Raw genomic sequence first — 15408 nt, 5'->3', positions numbered from 1 at the left:
TGTAGGCTTCCCACCCCCACCACGCACACCTCAGAGCTCTGGAAGGACACCACCGTCAGAAGAGCACATCAGCACCGAGTCGACGCTTGAGTGCCACACTGAGTACCACGAGACCTCCCCTGTGATGCCAGCGCTCGAAGTTCCACCGCCAATTGATGATGTTAAAGAGCTGTCCGAGACAGCGTCGTTCCAATCAACACCCACGAACACTCCCACCAGGAGCAGGGCGCTTCAGCAGAGGTTTCTACAGCAGATCTCGAGCCCACGGTTCTCATCGAGGTCGTCTGTGATCTCGTCTACCACGAGAGCCCGCCGGTTCGACGAACGGATCCAGAGCCGGTTCAGTGCGCTGGCACAGGCCCACCGGTATGGCGATGCCGATGTTGATGTTGATGTTGATGATGAGGGTGTGGGCAGCAGCAAGTGGGACGCCTGCGGCGCCACGCTGCTGAATACACAAGTCAAGGACCTGAAATGGATCCAGCTGAACACGCTGAACACGCTGATACGGACGTCACAGTCCCAGCAGGTGTATGGTGCTCCGACGTGTTTGGCTGCCGGTGATATCGTTGCACTGGGAATGTCCAAGGGCTACGTGCTCATATTCGACTACCGCCAGATCCTTGTGATGGTACTGGGTGAAGGAACCGGTGCATCGACGTGGGGCAAGGTCACATGCCTGTCGCTGTCGCTGGACTCAACACACATCGCTGCCGGCTATGACTCTGGCGATGTGCTGGTGTGGGACCTGAAGGACAGCACCAGACCAAAGTACCACATTGCGCCTCTCGCTGACATCAGTGCCATCACTGATGGCCACATCAAAGGCTCGCCAATCAACAACATCACGTTCGTCGGCAAGAGACATAGCGTGTTGACAACCACCGACATTTACGGGATGGTGATGTACCACCAGCGCAACAGAGGCGTGCTGGGGTTCGCAGTGACCACCAGGAGAATACTGGGCCGGTATGAGGATGTTGAGCTGATGAAGCCGACAACGGTGCTGGACTGTAAGTCTCTGCCTCTCGGGAGCTCTGTGGAGCCGATGGATGAGCAGGGCCTGGTGGCCATCATGAATACCAATTCCCTGCTCATCGTCTCCACCACAGGGTCAATAAGGACTCAGTTCAAGACAGGACGACCAAAGGTGATCAATGACGGCTTGGGCAAGTCGGGATGCCTGTCGTGGTACCCTGCCGTGGTTACCAAGGGTGGCACGAGGCTTCCGGCAAAGCTGGCATATTGCTTCAATAACGTGCTTACCGTCATGGAGGTTTGCACTGTGGGCGAACACCTGAGCTTCGATTCCAAGAAGAGGTGGGTCTCTGATGAGCTGATCGTTGGCGTGCAGTGGGCGAATCAGTCCGTCATCGCAATGGTTTCCAATACACAGAGACTCACACTCATGATTGAAGCTACAATGCAGGTGACTGCCACTGTTGATCTGCTGCCAAAGCATCTGTTCAGCTTAAACCTGTACTCCCACAGCTTTGCCCATGCTGAGCTATGCGACACATTTGGAGGAAGCTTCAAGGCTTACAAGGGAAAGCTGTTCTTTGTTGGAAAGTACGATATCCTCATAGGCTCTGTTCCCTCGTGGGTCGATGTCCTGCTGGACCTTGTGAACGAGGGCAAGTACATCAAGGCTATCAAAGTTGCCACGATGTACTACATTGGTGACGAGAGCTTTGTCACTCTGGGGCTACCAAAAGATGCTAAAGAGAGACAACAGGCAGTTCTAAAGTACCTCATTGACCTCGTCAAGGCTTCTGCAACACACGTCTTGAAGTCAGATCTGGTGAACATCCACGACTCAGAGCTTGTGACTGAGTTTCTCCATGTGGCCATCAACGCACTCATATCGATCAAGGCAGAGTCTGTGGTGTTTGAAGAGCTTTATGATGTTTTCAGTGGTGATCATGTTGACTACTTCTTCGAGGCTTTAGAACCGTTCATCCTCAATGGCTCGTGTAAGGTGCTCACACCCACTATCCTGAAAGATATGGTGAAGTATTACATCTCGGTGAGAAAAGTGGAAACCCTTGAACAGAATATCTGTCTCCTGGATATCAAGAGTCTTGACATTGATTTCACGTTGAGCTTGCTGAAGAAGAACAATCTCAAGGACAGCTACACGTTCATATGGAACGTGTTGTTACACGATTATGTTACACCATTTTTGGATTTGCTTGACGAGGTGAAACTCGGCACAGATGATTCCTATAAGGCCTTTGCCTATTTGGCGTATATCCTCACGGGGAGACAGTATCCAACGGAAGATATGATACCAGAACCAGAGTCCACTGAGGCGAAGTTGTCATTGTATTTCGTTCTGTTTAATGGGTTGCCAGTCGAGCATGCAAATGGGAAAGTAACCGTGGCCAGCACTGTGACTGACGACATTGCATTCCCATATCTTCACTTGCTTGCGTCTTTTGATTCCAAATCGTTCCTATCATCCATGAATGAGTGTCTTGAAGATTCTCTCCTGAATGATGACGAAATTGTGCACCAGGAGAACAAGCTAAAGGTCAACAGACAGTTCATCTTTCAGGTGTTGATCGAGCTGTTCAGCATGAAGGAGTTTTCGCAAGAAGATCGGGTCAACTTTGCCATATTTGTTGCTAGAAACTATCCAAAGTTTCACCAGTTCATCAGATTATCCGAATGGACGTTGCAAGACACGCTACAGACGCTGTGCTCAAACGACATCGACGACGATGGTGTTAAAGAAGACTGTGAACTGAGCTTACAGAGTTTACTGTCGGTTTATCAACCACCAAACAGGAATGAGTTACTTGATGTGTTTGAAAAATCACAGTTCAATGACGTTCTCATCAGCATGTACCTGAACGATCATAGATACTCAAAGGTGCTCGAAGTGTGGTTGAGATTGGATAAGAGCAACTCGATCGATACCACTGATGGAGTCCTGGAGAAATGTTTCAGATCTACGGAGCACAACTCGAAAGAGCGTACATTGCTAGAGCAAGTCGTTGAAACCAACTTCCCAGATATCATTGAGTTTGATACGTTCAAGATTGTGAATATCTTGAACAAGTATGCACCGAGATTGCATCCCCTGTGTCTCAGATTAAGTGACAATCAGCTCAAGTTCCTGTATCTGCAATCATTGGTACAATTGGAATCCTACGGTGACTTCAACTTGAACGTCCAAGAGAGATCGGAGTACGTCAAATGCCTGGGACTCTTTGAGAAGAGCTCACTACTGTCGTATTTGAAAACCATCAACAAAGGTGATATCGACTTGGATGCGTGTGTCTCATCTCTCCACGAGAACGGCTGTATCGAAGCCATTGTGTATTTATTAAGCAGGGAAGGGAAGCTACGGGAGTCATTGGACGAGGTGGTGTCATATATGGAGGAATTATTAAACAAGCTACCTGATGCTGTGCAGAAATCAAACAAGGAGGACTTGGACCTCATAGAGGCCGACCTTTGGGAACAACTACAGTGTGGAATCACGCTTGCTAATCACGAAGGCTCACAGACACAGACCACAGGCAGCAGCAAGCTCTCTCTGAACGAGGAGATGTGGCTTTCGCTGATGAACTTTGTCGTCCACAAGCTGAGAACATTCGACAGGGAAGGCCAATCACCAAGGACCCTTGAGATTATAAAACGGTTACTACAGGACCTCTTCACCACCTTGATCAACACCAGAACACAGATCAGTACCATCCAAATGGACGCCCAGGATGTAAAGAGAACGCATAGCTCGTTCCTAAAGATCTTCACTGAATTCCTCCATTCAAACTCTTCGATTGGCGTGACAGTTCTCGGAGACGTGAGGTTTGTTACAAGGGAGATTTACCTCGCACTATCCTATGAAAAGAGCATATTCACAATCACGGCCAGGCTGATCAGCGACACCATCTACCAGAACATGGCTCTGCTCACAGAGCAGAACCTCCGTGGATGGTCTGTCCTCAACTTTGAGTGCGATGCCTGTGGGAAGATCATCTGGGGAAGACACCTCAACTCAGAGTACTACCTGGCATGGGAAAAGGCACTACGAGCCTCCGACGACCAACATCGTGATGCTGTTGATAAGGACCACGACCTCGTGAGCTTCAACTGTCGTCATTGTTACCACAGATCATGCCTCGAGAACCTGGGCAACCGTGGTGGCTACCACTGTGTTATATGCGCAGATAAGAGAGAAGCTTCACAGTCAACAAGGGCCTGAAGCACCACAAAGCCAATGGCAACGCCAATGGCAACGCTGCCTGTGTTGCTATCGAAGGGTTTTGTGTCATTATGCCAACAGCATTTGTTGATGTTTTGCTCTTGTGTTTGTTGATTTGATCTTGAAGATATATCCTTACAAGCAGGCAAGGAGTACTTGGATCACCACACCAGCTGTTGAAGATGTTGATTCTCAGTGCTGTGCTTCTAACCATCACACATTTCCAGTTGAGCTATGCTGCTGATGCGTCGGCTGTGTCAAACACGGACACCAGCGAGTTTGGAGCATATGTCAATCCAAGCCCAAAGAACATCTGTGACGGCGAGGAGTTTGAGATGTTGACCTTCTGTGCCAGTGAGGTGCTTTCCAGATTGGATGAGTGCAAACCTGATGATTTAGCGTGCGAGTGCTGTGCCTTACAGAGCATGAAGCGTGATTGTCATGGCCTATGTCCAAATACTCCCAGTGGTAACTTCTTAGCTGTGTTGTACGACGACTGTGAAACGATGAACGATGTCAATGCATGTAATCTTCCTTTTAAGAAGCACGATGCCCAGGTGGCAAAGTTCTTGAGACCAAATGCCCGTATCCCAGTTGAGGAGAAGGAGCCTGACTTCATCTTGCAGTCAGTGTTGGTGAACACGTCTAATGAGACGGCCCTGGTGATTGAAGACACTGTTGATGAGCCAATAGATCTGGTTGTACAGTTGAATGAGACTGTGGAGAACATCACCGTGTATTCAAACTCCACCCAGAGTGCTGGAGAGGATGAGAGTGCGGCTTCAAAGATCACCGTGCTTTACTCTGAGAACGCCATACTCCTCGCATTCTTCTGTCTAGGAGTCTCCATTTGCTACATGTCCTTCTAGTTCTATCTACAATCGACGAGACTTGGCTCCATTCCCTTTAACCATTTGCATCCATATATAAGTCATACTCTGAAGTACTATACATCTGCTTCGTAGCGAGTCGTGTAAAGTGATCATTTCTTACCCTCATCCATCCATTCTAGAGTCTTTGTAATGCCTTCTTCGATGCTGACTCTTGGGTAGTAGCCCAAGACAGTCTTCGCCTTGGTGATGTTGTGATAACGAACAGCACAGACCACTTTCACTCTGAATGGAGTCAAACCAGGCTCCTTCTTCAACAGCTTTGAGAAGAACACCGAGAGATAGCTTGCAGCTATGGCAGCTGGTCTCTGGAGAACAATGTTGAACTTCTCGATGTGGCCATCTTGCTTCCAAACAGCACGAGCCAACGTCCAGAAATACGTTGGAGCATCGTTGGTGACGAAGAACACTTCACCTCCAATCTTGTGCTGTTTTGCTGGATCCAGGATCTGCTGCGCAGCGAGGACGTGGGCATCAGCAACGTTGCCAGCGTAGGTCCAGTCGAATAAGTTGTTGTTATCACCTATTTGGAACTTGGACTGGCCCATAGCTGCCACCTGTCTCAAGCCTGGAACCAATTGACGGTCGCCTGGACCAAAGATACCAGCAGGACGCAATGCTACCGTCAGGAACCCGTCCTTGAAGGAGTTGGCCTTCAATACCATCTCTTCAGCTTCCGCTTTTGTCTTGTTATATCCATCCATTGGAACCTCTGGAATCGGCCAATTCTCATCAGCATTCTCAATGTTTTGACCATTGAAGATGACACCGGCTGACGACGTGTACACCAGAGCCTTCACACCAGCTTTCTGAGCCACTTGAAGAACGTTTCTCGTTCCCTCAACGTTGACCTTCTCGTAGATCTCCTGTCTCTGGCCATGGACTGGCGACGCGCTGTGGACAATAACGTCACACTTGGAAGCCTCGATCGCCCTGAGAACGTCAGCTGGCGAGGTGATATCACCCTGATGGAACACAACGTCATCTGCCGTGAAAGTGAAGCACTTTGGTAGAACTTCAGGTAAAGGACGTAGATCAAAGACATGGATCTTAGGCCCTGGTGAGACGTCGTGGAACTGTTGAATCAGGTGCAGCCCGAGAAAGCCGGCTCCTCCGATGAGCAGAACAGAATCTAACGACATTGTATGGTCAATTGGTGCCTGGTGATGATGCTGTAGTTGGTGCTGCTGTAGTTGGTGGTTGCTGTAGTTTGTTGATCACCGTCGTTTGTTGATCACCGTCGATCATCGTTTAGCGCTGGTCGCAGTGTCGGCTCACCAATTTTTCACCGGAATCAGCCGGTGCCTAAAACCGCCTAAAACCGCCTACAGAGCCTCCAGCCGGAGAGAACATCTACAACATCAGCCTACAAATAAGATGAAGATATCTCCACGTTCTCAGGTATGTTCTGCTGTTAAAAGGTGAAGAGGTCTTTAAAGGCTTCGACGCTGTTATCGTCCACGTCTTTGATCGTGTAGTCCAGGTCCTGAGCGTTGGGGAACTCGAATAGCACATGGCTCACGTGACCGTTGAGCTTTGATGGGGGCATTATCTGTGTAGTTGGTTGGTGTAGTTTGTCTGCTGTGGCTGTAGGCTGTTGCGGTGTCTGTGCAAAGGCGAATAGTGGCTTGTGTTCCTTGTGAGGAAGGGTATTGTCGGGCTTTGGCTGTGGTTGTTCTGGGGAGTCGGCGATGGACTTGTCGGAGTCGTCGACGGAGATGGACTCTCGAAGAGAAGAGGACTTGGCCGGCTTGTACTTGTCCACAGGGGCCACTGACGGGAAGGTCTGCTGTGGCTGCGGTGCTGGCTTCGGTGCTGGCTTTTCTGTTGCCTCTGCTGGCTTCTCTGCTGGCTCTGCTGGCTCTGCTGGCTCTGCTGGCTCCTTCAACGCTTCTTCAGCTTTGCCCTTCCCATCAGCCTGTGCAAACGACTCCTCCAATTGCTCCAATGGTGACAGCTTCTTCTTAATAATGTGCTTCTTTGTCGTCGTGCGTACGTAGGGATTGCTGAAATCAACCTCTTTCTCCACCTTTTCACCCTTCTCCTCTGTTTGGGCTGGCTCATTGCCCTCTATGAACGAAAGCAGAGCCGATGCTGTATTGCTCAGCTTCTTCTCCGGCTTCGAAACAGGCTCCGCCTTTGATGCAATTTGGTTACTCTTGATGGCCTTTTCTTTCAGCAGAGCTGTAGAGCTCTTCAGCCTTGTTGTTCTGTAAGGAGAAGGGAAGCCAGAGTAGTCAAACACTCTTCTCTTCGGAGTAGCAGACGATACAAATGAAGAGTCATTCGCACCCACCCCAGTGTTATACGTTGGCTTGAAAGACGGAGTCTCCAGCCCAGACGTGGACGCCACGGAATGTTTCAATACTTGTGAGTGTCCTTCGCCATCGCTATCGGCATCATCACCGTTACGAGCTAATCCATCGTCGTTCAACGCCGTTGCTTTCCCTGGCGTACCCAGATTCGAATTCGAAGCAGACTGCGCCAATAGGGCACGCACTCCTTCCATTTCAATCTCATTCAAGGGCTGTGAGCCCTTCTGCGCAAAGAAGCTCGCCAGTCGGGCATTGACATTGCCATTGGCACCGGCATTGGCCGCTGAGCGTGCCGAGGCCATGGATCTCAGAGGAGTATTGGTGGAACCCTCATCACCATCACCATCGTCATCGTCTCCACCAGCGGACTGTAACGTCACTTCCGCGGATGAAGCCTCACCAAGCCACGCACGTGGCGAGAACATCTGTCTCATCTTGCTGAATATACTCCCTGGCGTCTATAACACGTGTGCACACACACGCCCTGTTAGTATACGACTTACTCATCAACACAACATCGAGACATGGTGAACTTACGCTTGGTTCATAGCCTTGGCCATTGGGAGTGCCTGGAGCCCTTGAGTACGGGCTGTTGAGATGCTGGTGTGCTCTACGTGAAGGTGGCATCTGTGATCTCTGTGTAGCCGTTGTTTCCCTTGCTGGTTGGCTCTGGTCGGTTGTGTTTTGGAGTGTTTTGGAGTGTTTTGGAGTGTTTATCTCTGCGTTTGTCTGTTGAGCTTTTGTCTCGGACAAAGCATCAAATTTTCACAGCCAGAGCAAACGGGACATATTACGTAAGCAGTTGCTACTACAACAACCATTACTACAACAACCGTTACTACAACAACCGTTACTACAACAACCATTACTACAACAACCATTGCTACCACCATTACTACTACAACCACTGAGCCAATCAGAAGCAATCTTGCTTTCTTCACATCTCCACACGGTTATACCCACTTCCAGCTGTTGCCCTCGTACGAGGCGTAGCAGAAGAACTCGTTGCTGAGCCCATTGGCGTGTTCAGGAAAGAACGACGTCGGATTGGTGTCTGGGTACACCTCTTTGATGATGTCCTTCATACGCTCACCAGTGCACGAGATCAGACGGTACTTGGACACTCCGTTGCGAGTCTTGGAGTGCTTGTCCTTGTGCAACAGAGCATGTGCTGTTTGGGACGACTTCCTCTGGCACTCGTCCTGGAGGAACGGTGGATCAATCAGTAGACGATTCACGGTGCCTGCCAATCCCTCTGGAAGTTCCAAAGGCGAGTTATAGTCGTAGAAGCCAAAGTGGTCCCCTGCTAGCACTGCGAATCTCTTGTCAAACTCCAGCAGATAGATGTGCTCGGTTGGCAGCTTCCCTTCAGCCTTCTCGATCCTCTTCATTGCAGCGTAGACAGAGGGAGCAGAGACGATACAGATGACTGTATCGTCATCAGCCCCTTCCAGCAGCTCCCTAGCAAGTAAATTCGCAGTATCGTCGCTGTACCAGAACTGCGAGAGCTGCCAGTCCTCCTGGAACAGGTCCATCCCCTTCTCAGCAACCAGCGAGTTGTCCTGGTACTGTTTCTCTGCTGCTTGTTCCAACTTGGCGAACTCTTCCTTACGCTGTTCCTCCTCTTTCTTGAACTCCAGAAGAGCTGCTAAAGTGCTAGCAGAGAGGGTGCTGAACACGTTAATACACAGATCAGTGGACAGATCAGATGAGCACTTACAGTTCATCATCAGACATCTTTTCTAAATCGTGTTGATTGGCCTGTTTCTGGAGAAAGAGCCCGTGAAAGTGAAGGAGATACGAATCATGTCTGCAAAATTTTTCACTTTCACATCTAAGCAATACTGACAAGTATCAACAGAAAACACCAACTTGCACTGCTAACGCACACCACAGGGGACACAATGGTGAGAATGGACATGGGGTCCGACTCGATCACAGAGCACTCGCTCAATGACTAACAGCACGCCCAGAATGCTATACACAACCACGCGGTCAGACAGATCGCAACAATAAGGAAGGACCTCACCAAGTTCGAGGAGGACGTGGCATCAGCTCCTCTGGCGCTACAGGGCAGTATAGCGGCGGGACTGACACAGCTGACGAGAACCATCGACGAGTATGAAGGCTTTGTCAAGCAGGAGACCGATGATGACAAGAAGGTCAAAGTTGAGCTGAAATTATCAAAATTCCGTACTGATTGTGCGGAGATGAAGAGGAAGCTCCAGGAGCTCAAGAGAAGCCGTGAAGAGATGACACAGGCTTTGAACAGAAGTGCGCTGCTGAATCGACGCCCACAGGCCAATGACAACCCCTACGGCGTGCAACAAGACCAGCAACAGCAGCAGCAGGCACCATCGCTGGGGTACGCCGAGGGACTACACAAGGAAACCGATATCCTCGCAAGAGGCAATGCCCAGTTGGACGACATACTGGAGATGGGCAGGGAGGCCTTTGACGAGCTGGTGTCTTCGAACAGAACCATCCAGCAGATTGGACAGAAGCTAACGGGCACGCTGGGCACGCTGGGGGTCTCGCAAGAGACCATAAGACTCGTAGAGAGACGAGCAAAGGAGGATAAGTTTGTCTTCTGGGGGTGTCTGATTGTATTCTTTGTCTTGTGCTATTACTTCTACAAGTGGTTTGGTTGAAACGATGTTGTATCTATTTACAAAGATGCCTATTTTGGTGTGTATATGCCTATTTTGGTGTGTAATAAATGGCACTGGCCTTGGCTCCGGCAACTATATGCTGGTTCTCTGAAAGTTGTAGCCTGTTGGCAAAGGTTAGATCCTTGTAGGTGTCTGCTGTGAACGAAGGCTCAATCAGTGAAGGCGGAGAGGTTGGTTTGGGGATCCTGTTCTTTTTACCAGTGCCCAATTGGCCATAGTCATTAGCTCCCCAGTACAGGACATCACTGTTATCCAACTTGACAAAGCTGTGCTCTTCACCAGAGCTCCATTCCTTGATGTGGATACGGTCCATTTCACCAGTTGCCTCGTTGAAGTCCTGGAACTTCTCTAGCTCCTTAAGCCTGACAGGGTCGAATTGTGCATGGATGAAGAGCCCGTTACCGATCTGGCCCTTCAATGCGGTGCCAAAGCCAACGACGAAGGACTCGTCATCCACCTGAGGCCTCTGCGATGTTGAGCCCTTCACCAGCTGGTACATGTGAACCGGCTTGACCTCACAGAAGCTCGTATCGCCACCAGCGTGTATGTCCAGCACCTCCGGGAACATGGCTCTCTTGACGTGTTTGTTCAGGATGTCGACTTTCTTCGGGTACGAGATGTGCTCTGTCTCATAGCTCACAGGGTGTGCCAGCTGGCCATATGTGTTTTGGCCAAAGGTGAAGAGCTCGCCGTTTGAGTCCAGCGCCATCGTATGGTTATTACCACACGCAACCTTCTCAATGACCCTGTTCTCAACATGATCAATCTTATTCTTCGAGTTGTAGTGAACAACTTGGTTCAACAGCACAATCTCGTACAGCTTGTTTGGCTTTGGAGGAGTCTTGAGGTGGGAGAACTGCGGTATGCCAAACTGTCCAAAGGACTTGGACAGCTGTTCGAACCCTGTAGCGCAAGTGAAGGCCCTACCTTTATCAGTGATCAGCACGAGGTGCGACTTGCCAACATCAAAGGATCGAACAGTCTCGCCTTTGTCGAAGCCAGCCAGCGCCAGCTTGGTGAAGGGCTTATCAACCTTCTGTAGCAGCCAGTTGCGGCTCTGCAATCCAGCCAGCGACGCCTGGTTCTCCTTGCTTTCCGGGATTATCAACACTTCGTTGTGCTTGTTCAAGGCATAGATGATGCCATTGGAGAACTTTGCTGACCTGAGCGCTTCGCCTCTGATGGTGACCTCTGGCGTGGAGCCGCCGTTGAACCCTCTCCCCCACTGAATCAAATCACCGTGAGTATCAATGGCCAAAGCACTCGTGTCTCCCAGCTCCACGCAGCTCAGGTACTTCCCATCAAACCAGTCGTGTCTCATCGGGAAACGGACATCAACAGCGTTCTTGTTCATCGACGTGATGTACTCCGTGTTATCGCCCCACAGGTACAACCCTGGCACGGACGAGTCGTTCTGGTTGGTCAGCACGGGCAGCTCAACACCTCTCTTCCTCTTCTTGCCGGGCTCACCGCTGTCAAAGCCCAGCTCGCCAGTGTTGTACCACCAGGCCTGTAGCCTAGGCCAGTTGGCGTACAGCGAGTAGCCGCCCATCAGCCCACCAATGGTGGCAACACCAGCAGCCAGGCCCTTGATGATCTCGATCCGACGGAACCTCCTGAGCTCATCCGGCGACGAGGCACCCTGTGCCTCGTCGTCGTACCCTGGGTCCTGGTCCCTCTGTTGCTCCTTGTCTCTCTTCGCGTAGTAGGGCTCCGTGTCCAGTCTCGACCTCAGCATCTCAGCGTCGTCGTACTCGTACTCCGTGAGCCTCCTCTTGGATCTCGCAGCCACCGCCTGTGAGAGCCAGCGACGCTGTGCTCCCACTCGCTGCGCTGACATTCGCTGTGCTGCCACCAGCACAGTATCACGAGCACCTCTTACAAGCATCGCCACCATTCGCCAGTGCCTTGCCTCCTTGTTGCGCACGCCTTCCGTGGTGATGAAGCATCAACAGCGTAGAAAAATTTGTCGCGTTTCGAGGGCAACAAGCGCATATGTTCGCAACCCAATGAAACAGCGAGGATTACCAACATCAACATCAACATCAACAACATCAACATCAACATCAACAATGCGCGCGCTCAGACTGTTCCACACCACCAGGACCGCGGCTTCGCACTTCGACACCCGCCGCTTCGTCGTCGACCTCCAGCACAGCGGCTTCTCCAAGGCGCAGAGCGAGGGCATCGTCAACATCGTGGCGGCGGCGCTGGCTGACGGCGTGGGGTCCATACAAGGGAATCTTGTAAGTAAAGAGACTTTGAATCGGATGACATACCAGCATAAAGTGGACTTCACCAAGTTGCGCGGTGAGCTTCAAACCACGGATAAGTCAGAGTTCAGTGCAATACAGCACGATACCGAGAAGCTGAAGCTGGAGCTGGAGAGGATGAAGACCCGGCTGCGTGAGGAGATCACCAAGGCCAACGCCGGGGTGAGACTGGACCTGAACCTGGAGAAGGGCCGTATCCGGGAGGAAGGAGCTCAGCACGAGCTCCACATCAGCGACATCGACACGCGGATCGACCAGGAGGTGGCCAACATGAAGATGCAAATCGATGCTGTCAAGACCCAGGTGATGCAGTGGCTGATTGGGGTGTGCACTGGTACGTTTGCGCTGGTGCTGGCGTACGTTAGACTACTGACGTAGAGGAGGCGGACAAGTCACGTGTGATTACGGTGTTACGTATCTAAAAGAAGAGCTCCTTGAGGATTCTGATGGTGTCGTCCGGGGAGTTGACGGCGTGGCCGATAGTTCTCGGGTCGGTGTAGATCTCGTAGTCGTTTCCTCCCTTGTAGGACTTGTCGCCAAAGAAGTGGATCTCGGTGAATCCCTCCTTCTCAACGTGTTGCAGGGCATACGTCTTGTCCCAGCCTGTTGGGAACACGTCGAAGGAGATCTGGCCGCCAATGGAGTAGGTGAGGCCGTAGTCCGGGAACTCGTCCTTCAACACCTGGACAAATTTCTCCCTGATCTTGTTCTCGAGGTCAAACTTCTCAAACTCGTTTCTCTCCTCGGTGGAGGCGTTTCTGCCGATTGGCGACACGTTGATCATACCGTTTCTGAACTCGAGGAAGGTACCACGTCTCTTTGGAAGCTCCAATTGCGCCAGGTAGCCCAGGATGAATCTGGCAAGCTTGTTGTACTTGTCCTCGCCAATCCAGTTGATGAAGGACTGAGATGCCAACTTCTCACCGAGCTTGTACGCAGTCAGCCCGTTCTCAGAGAAGCAGTAGTCAAAGTCTTGCAGCACAGAGTCACCGAGCTGTTCAACCTGCTTCTGCAAATCAGAACCACCGACAAAGCCAATGACGACTTTCTCCCTGAGCTCCTTCAGCACCTGCTTCATCTCTGGCGAGATCGTGAGTCTCGCAGGGGTGAGGGTACCGTCAACGTCGAAGAGGACAAGGGTCTTAGGGTTCTGCTTGTGGGAGAAGGACATGCTGTGTTGTGTTCTCTAAACTTGAGCAGAGGGAGAAGGACACGTAGTTGGAGGAGGAAGGGGAAGATGTGTGAAATTTTTCCGGCATGTGGGTCGTTGGTGTTGGGACGCGTCGCGGAAAAACCACGGTTGTGGTTGCTGTGGTGACCACAACCGTGCCCATTTGCCTCTAGCAACTGCTACAATGGAGGATTAAAGCACTTGGAGATACGCTACAGAGAGAGACTATTCAAGAACATCACGCCGTTTTCAAACATATTACTTAATTTAAGCTTGGAACTGGTAGTTTGGGAACTGTCTCAAGTTCTCCTCCAATGGACCCTTCTTGGACAAGAACTTGACAAAGGCACCATCGTCCTTGACCTCACCGAGCTCTTTTCTTCTGACGTACTCAGCTCTGTCCAAGTTGGTGAAACCCCACTTCTTGGAGATGATGATCTTCTGTTGACCTGGGAATTTGTATCTAGCTCTTCTCAAACCCTCGATGGCAACCTCCTTGTTGGCGTCCTTGGTTCTGACAGAGAAGATGATCTGGCCAATGTCAACACGGGCAGCAAGACCGTGTGGCTTACCCCAAGCACCTCTCATGCCTTGTTGCAATCTATCGGCACCGGCACAGGACAACATCTTGTTGATTCTCAAAACGTGGAATGGGTGGACACGGACTCTCAAGTGGAAAGCGTCACGACCAGAGATCTTGGTGATGTACTTGTTGGCACAGATACGAGCAGCCTCCAAAGCCTCGGAGGAAAGTTGCTCCAACTCGTTGGAAACCAAGTGGATACACAATGGGAAGTCATCGACGGAGGCCTTCTTTCTACCCAAGTCGTAGATACGGATCTTAGAGTCTGGAACAGCTCTGTTGTATCTGGACTTTGGGTAAGGCTTGTTCTTTTGGTATCTGTAACATCTAGCTGGACGACGAGCCATCTTGAATGTATATCTTGAAGATGTTTTCTAAAGGTATATAGATGGCAAAGGAAGATGGAGATGATGAATGCCTTTTTTTTCCACCTAGGGGGTGACGCTGCATTTTTCACTGTGTGCTTAGAAATCAAAGCCGGCGCTGTGTGTGTGGCGTGTGGTGTTTGGGTGTATGTGGATTTGTGACTGCTGAAAACGCGCGGTGTGCGTCGCTCGGGGGTATGTGGTGTGCGGGTGTTCCTGATGTGTGGGTGACCCCAGCACGGCGCTCATAACCAGCACCCGGGGCTCTGTAATGGAGAGGGGTTATAGCCAACACTTCCGCATTCGGAAGTCAACAAGCTCATCGCATATAACCTTAAAAAAATTATTCCATAGGTTCCAGGCCCTATGAGACATATCTTCAATCTCTGTCGTACAATTGCTGGTGTGCCATCGGTGTGACTGTGGAATCAGCAGGTGCAACAATGGGAAGATACTCCGTGAAGAGATACAAGACCAAGAGAAGAACGAGGGACTTGGACCTCATCTACGACGACCTGAGCTCGCGCGAGTCGATCATGAAGCTCAAGAACCAGGAACTCGATGAGACCAAGCCTGGCATGGGTCAGTTCTACTGCATCCACTGTGCTAAGCATTTCGAGAACGAGCATGCGATACGAGGCCACTACAAGTCGAAGGTGCACAAGAGAAGACTCAAGGAGCTGAAGTTTAAGCCGTATACTCCGCTGGAGAGTGAAGCTGCCTCCGGGCTGAACGTGAACAAGTTCTTGGAGAGCGTAGAGAAGGCCAAGCAGAGACAGGCAATGGAGCAGGAGCACAAGCAGGAGCTGACGGAGCTGGTTGAGACTAACAACCCGAAGGGGATCATGCTGGAGTCGACGAGCGAGGAAGCACTCGAGGAGAAGGAAGTGGTGATGGCTGATTGAACGGAGGAGGCAGGGAGGGTG

General features: G+C 50.8%; 11 protein-coding genes across 11 annotated transcripts; 5 read left to right on the top strand and 6 right to left on the bottom strand.

Annotated features, from left to right (window-relative positions):
• Positions 1–15: 15 nt before the first annotated feature.
• On the top strand, positions 16–4304 carry VPS8 (CORVET complex membrane-binding subunit VPS8). The gene has a single exon (XM_020218029.1). The coding sequence runs from the start codon at positions 125–127 to the stop codon at positions 4211–4213; it is 4089 nt and encodes a 1362-aa protein (XP_020070025.1). The 5' UTR covers positions 16–124; the 3' UTR covers positions 4214–4304.
• Positions 4305–5139, top strand: CYBJADRAFT_94599 (uncharacterized protein). The gene has a single exon (XM_020218026.1). It carries the CDS (start codon positions 4396–4398, stop codon positions 5080–5082), a length of 687 nt encoding a protein of 228 aa, XP_020070024.1. The 5' UTR covers positions 4305–4395; the 3' UTR covers positions 5083–5139.
• A 56-nt stretch (positions 5140–5195) lies between these two features.
• On the bottom strand, positions 5196–6245 carry ERG26 (sterol-4-alpha-carboxylate 3-dehydrogenase (decarboxylating); the record flags this gene model as incomplete). The annotated part of the gene is made up of 1 exon (XM_020212741.1): positions 5196–6245. One exon carries the CDS (start codon positions 6243–6245, stop codon positions 5196–5198), a length of 1050 nt encoding a protein of 349 aa, XP_020070023.1.
• A 230-nt stretch (positions 6246–6475) lies between these two features.
• NUP60 (FG-nucleoporin NUP60) lies at positions 6476–8126 on the bottom strand. The gene has a single exon (XM_020218027.1). It carries the CDS (start codon positions 7850–7852, stop codon positions 6518–6520), a length of 1335 nt encoding a protein of 444 aa, XP_020070022.1. The 5' UTR covers positions 7853–8126; the 3' UTR covers positions 6476–6517.
• A 245-nt stretch (positions 8127–8371) lies between these two features.
• EFM5 (protein-lysine N-methyltransferase) lies at positions 8372–9155 on the bottom strand (the record flags this gene model as incomplete). Its single annotated transcript, XM_020216884.1, has 2 exons — positions 8372–9089; positions 9139–9155. 2 exons carry the CDS (start codon positions 9153–9155, stop codon positions 8372–8374), a joined length of 735 nt encoding a protein of 244 aa, XP_020070021.1.
• A 233-nt stretch (positions 9156–9388) lies between these two features.
• BOS1 (Bos1p) lies at positions 9389–10069 on the top strand (the record flags this gene model as incomplete). The annotated part of the gene is made up of 1 exon (XM_020212747.1): positions 9389–10069. A coding segment is annotated over one exon (681 nt), but the record flags the coding sequence as incomplete, so codon positions are not given.
• FMP25 (Fmp25p) lies at positions 10023–12072 on the bottom strand. The gene has a single exon (XM_020218028.1). The coding sequence runs from the start codon at positions 11985–11987 to the stop codon at positions 10119–10121; it is 1869 nt and encodes a 622-aa protein (XP_020070019.1). The 5' UTR covers positions 11988–12072; the 3' UTR covers positions 10023–10118.
• Positions 12073–12162: 90 nt separating this feature from the next.
• On the top strand, positions 12163–12741 carry FMP32 (Fmp32p; the record flags this gene model as incomplete). The annotated part of the gene is made up of 1 exon (XM_020212778.1): positions 12163–12741. The coding sequence occupies one exon, from the start codon at positions 12163–12165 to the stop codon at positions 12739–12741; it is 579 nt and encodes a 192-aa protein (XP_020070018.1).
• Positions 12742–12781: 40 nt separating this feature from the next.
• SEC53 (phosphomannomutase SEC53) lies at positions 12782–13534 on the bottom strand (the record flags this gene model as incomplete). The annotated part of the gene is made up of 1 exon (XM_020216474.1): positions 12782–13534. One exon carries the CDS (start codon positions 13532–13534, stop codon positions 12782–12784), a length of 753 nt encoding a protein of 250 aa, XP_020070017.1.
• A 267-nt stretch (positions 13535–13801) lies between these two features.
• Positions 13802–14464, bottom strand: RPL10 (60S ribosomal protein uL16; the record flags this gene model as incomplete). The annotated part of the gene is made up of 1 exon (XM_020216883.1): positions 13802–14464. One exon carries the CDS (start codon positions 14462–14464, stop codon positions 13802–13804), a length of 663 nt encoding a protein of 220 aa, XP_020070016.1.
• A 461-nt stretch (positions 14465–14925) lies between these two features.
• BUD20 (Bud20p) lies at positions 14926–15387 on the top strand (the record flags this gene model as incomplete). Its single annotated transcript, XM_020212781.1, has 1 exon — positions 14926–15387. One exon carries the CDS (start codon positions 14926–14928, stop codon positions 15385–15387), a length of 462 nt encoding a protein of 153 aa, XP_020070015.1.
• Positions 15388–15408: the final 21 nt, after the last annotated feature.

This window comes from Cyberlindnera jadinii, assembly GCF_001661405.1.
Source record: "Cyberlindnera jadinii NRRL Y-1542 unplaced genomic scaffold CYBJAscaffold_8, whole genome shotgun sequence".
NCBI classification, from domain to species: domain Eukaryota; kingdom Fungi; phylum Ascomycota; class Saccharomycetes; order Phaffomycetales; family Wickerhamomycetaceae; genus Williopsis; species Williopsis jadinii.
Note: the sequence above shows the minus strand (reverse complement) of the source record. Positions and strands in the feature narration are given on the sequence as shown.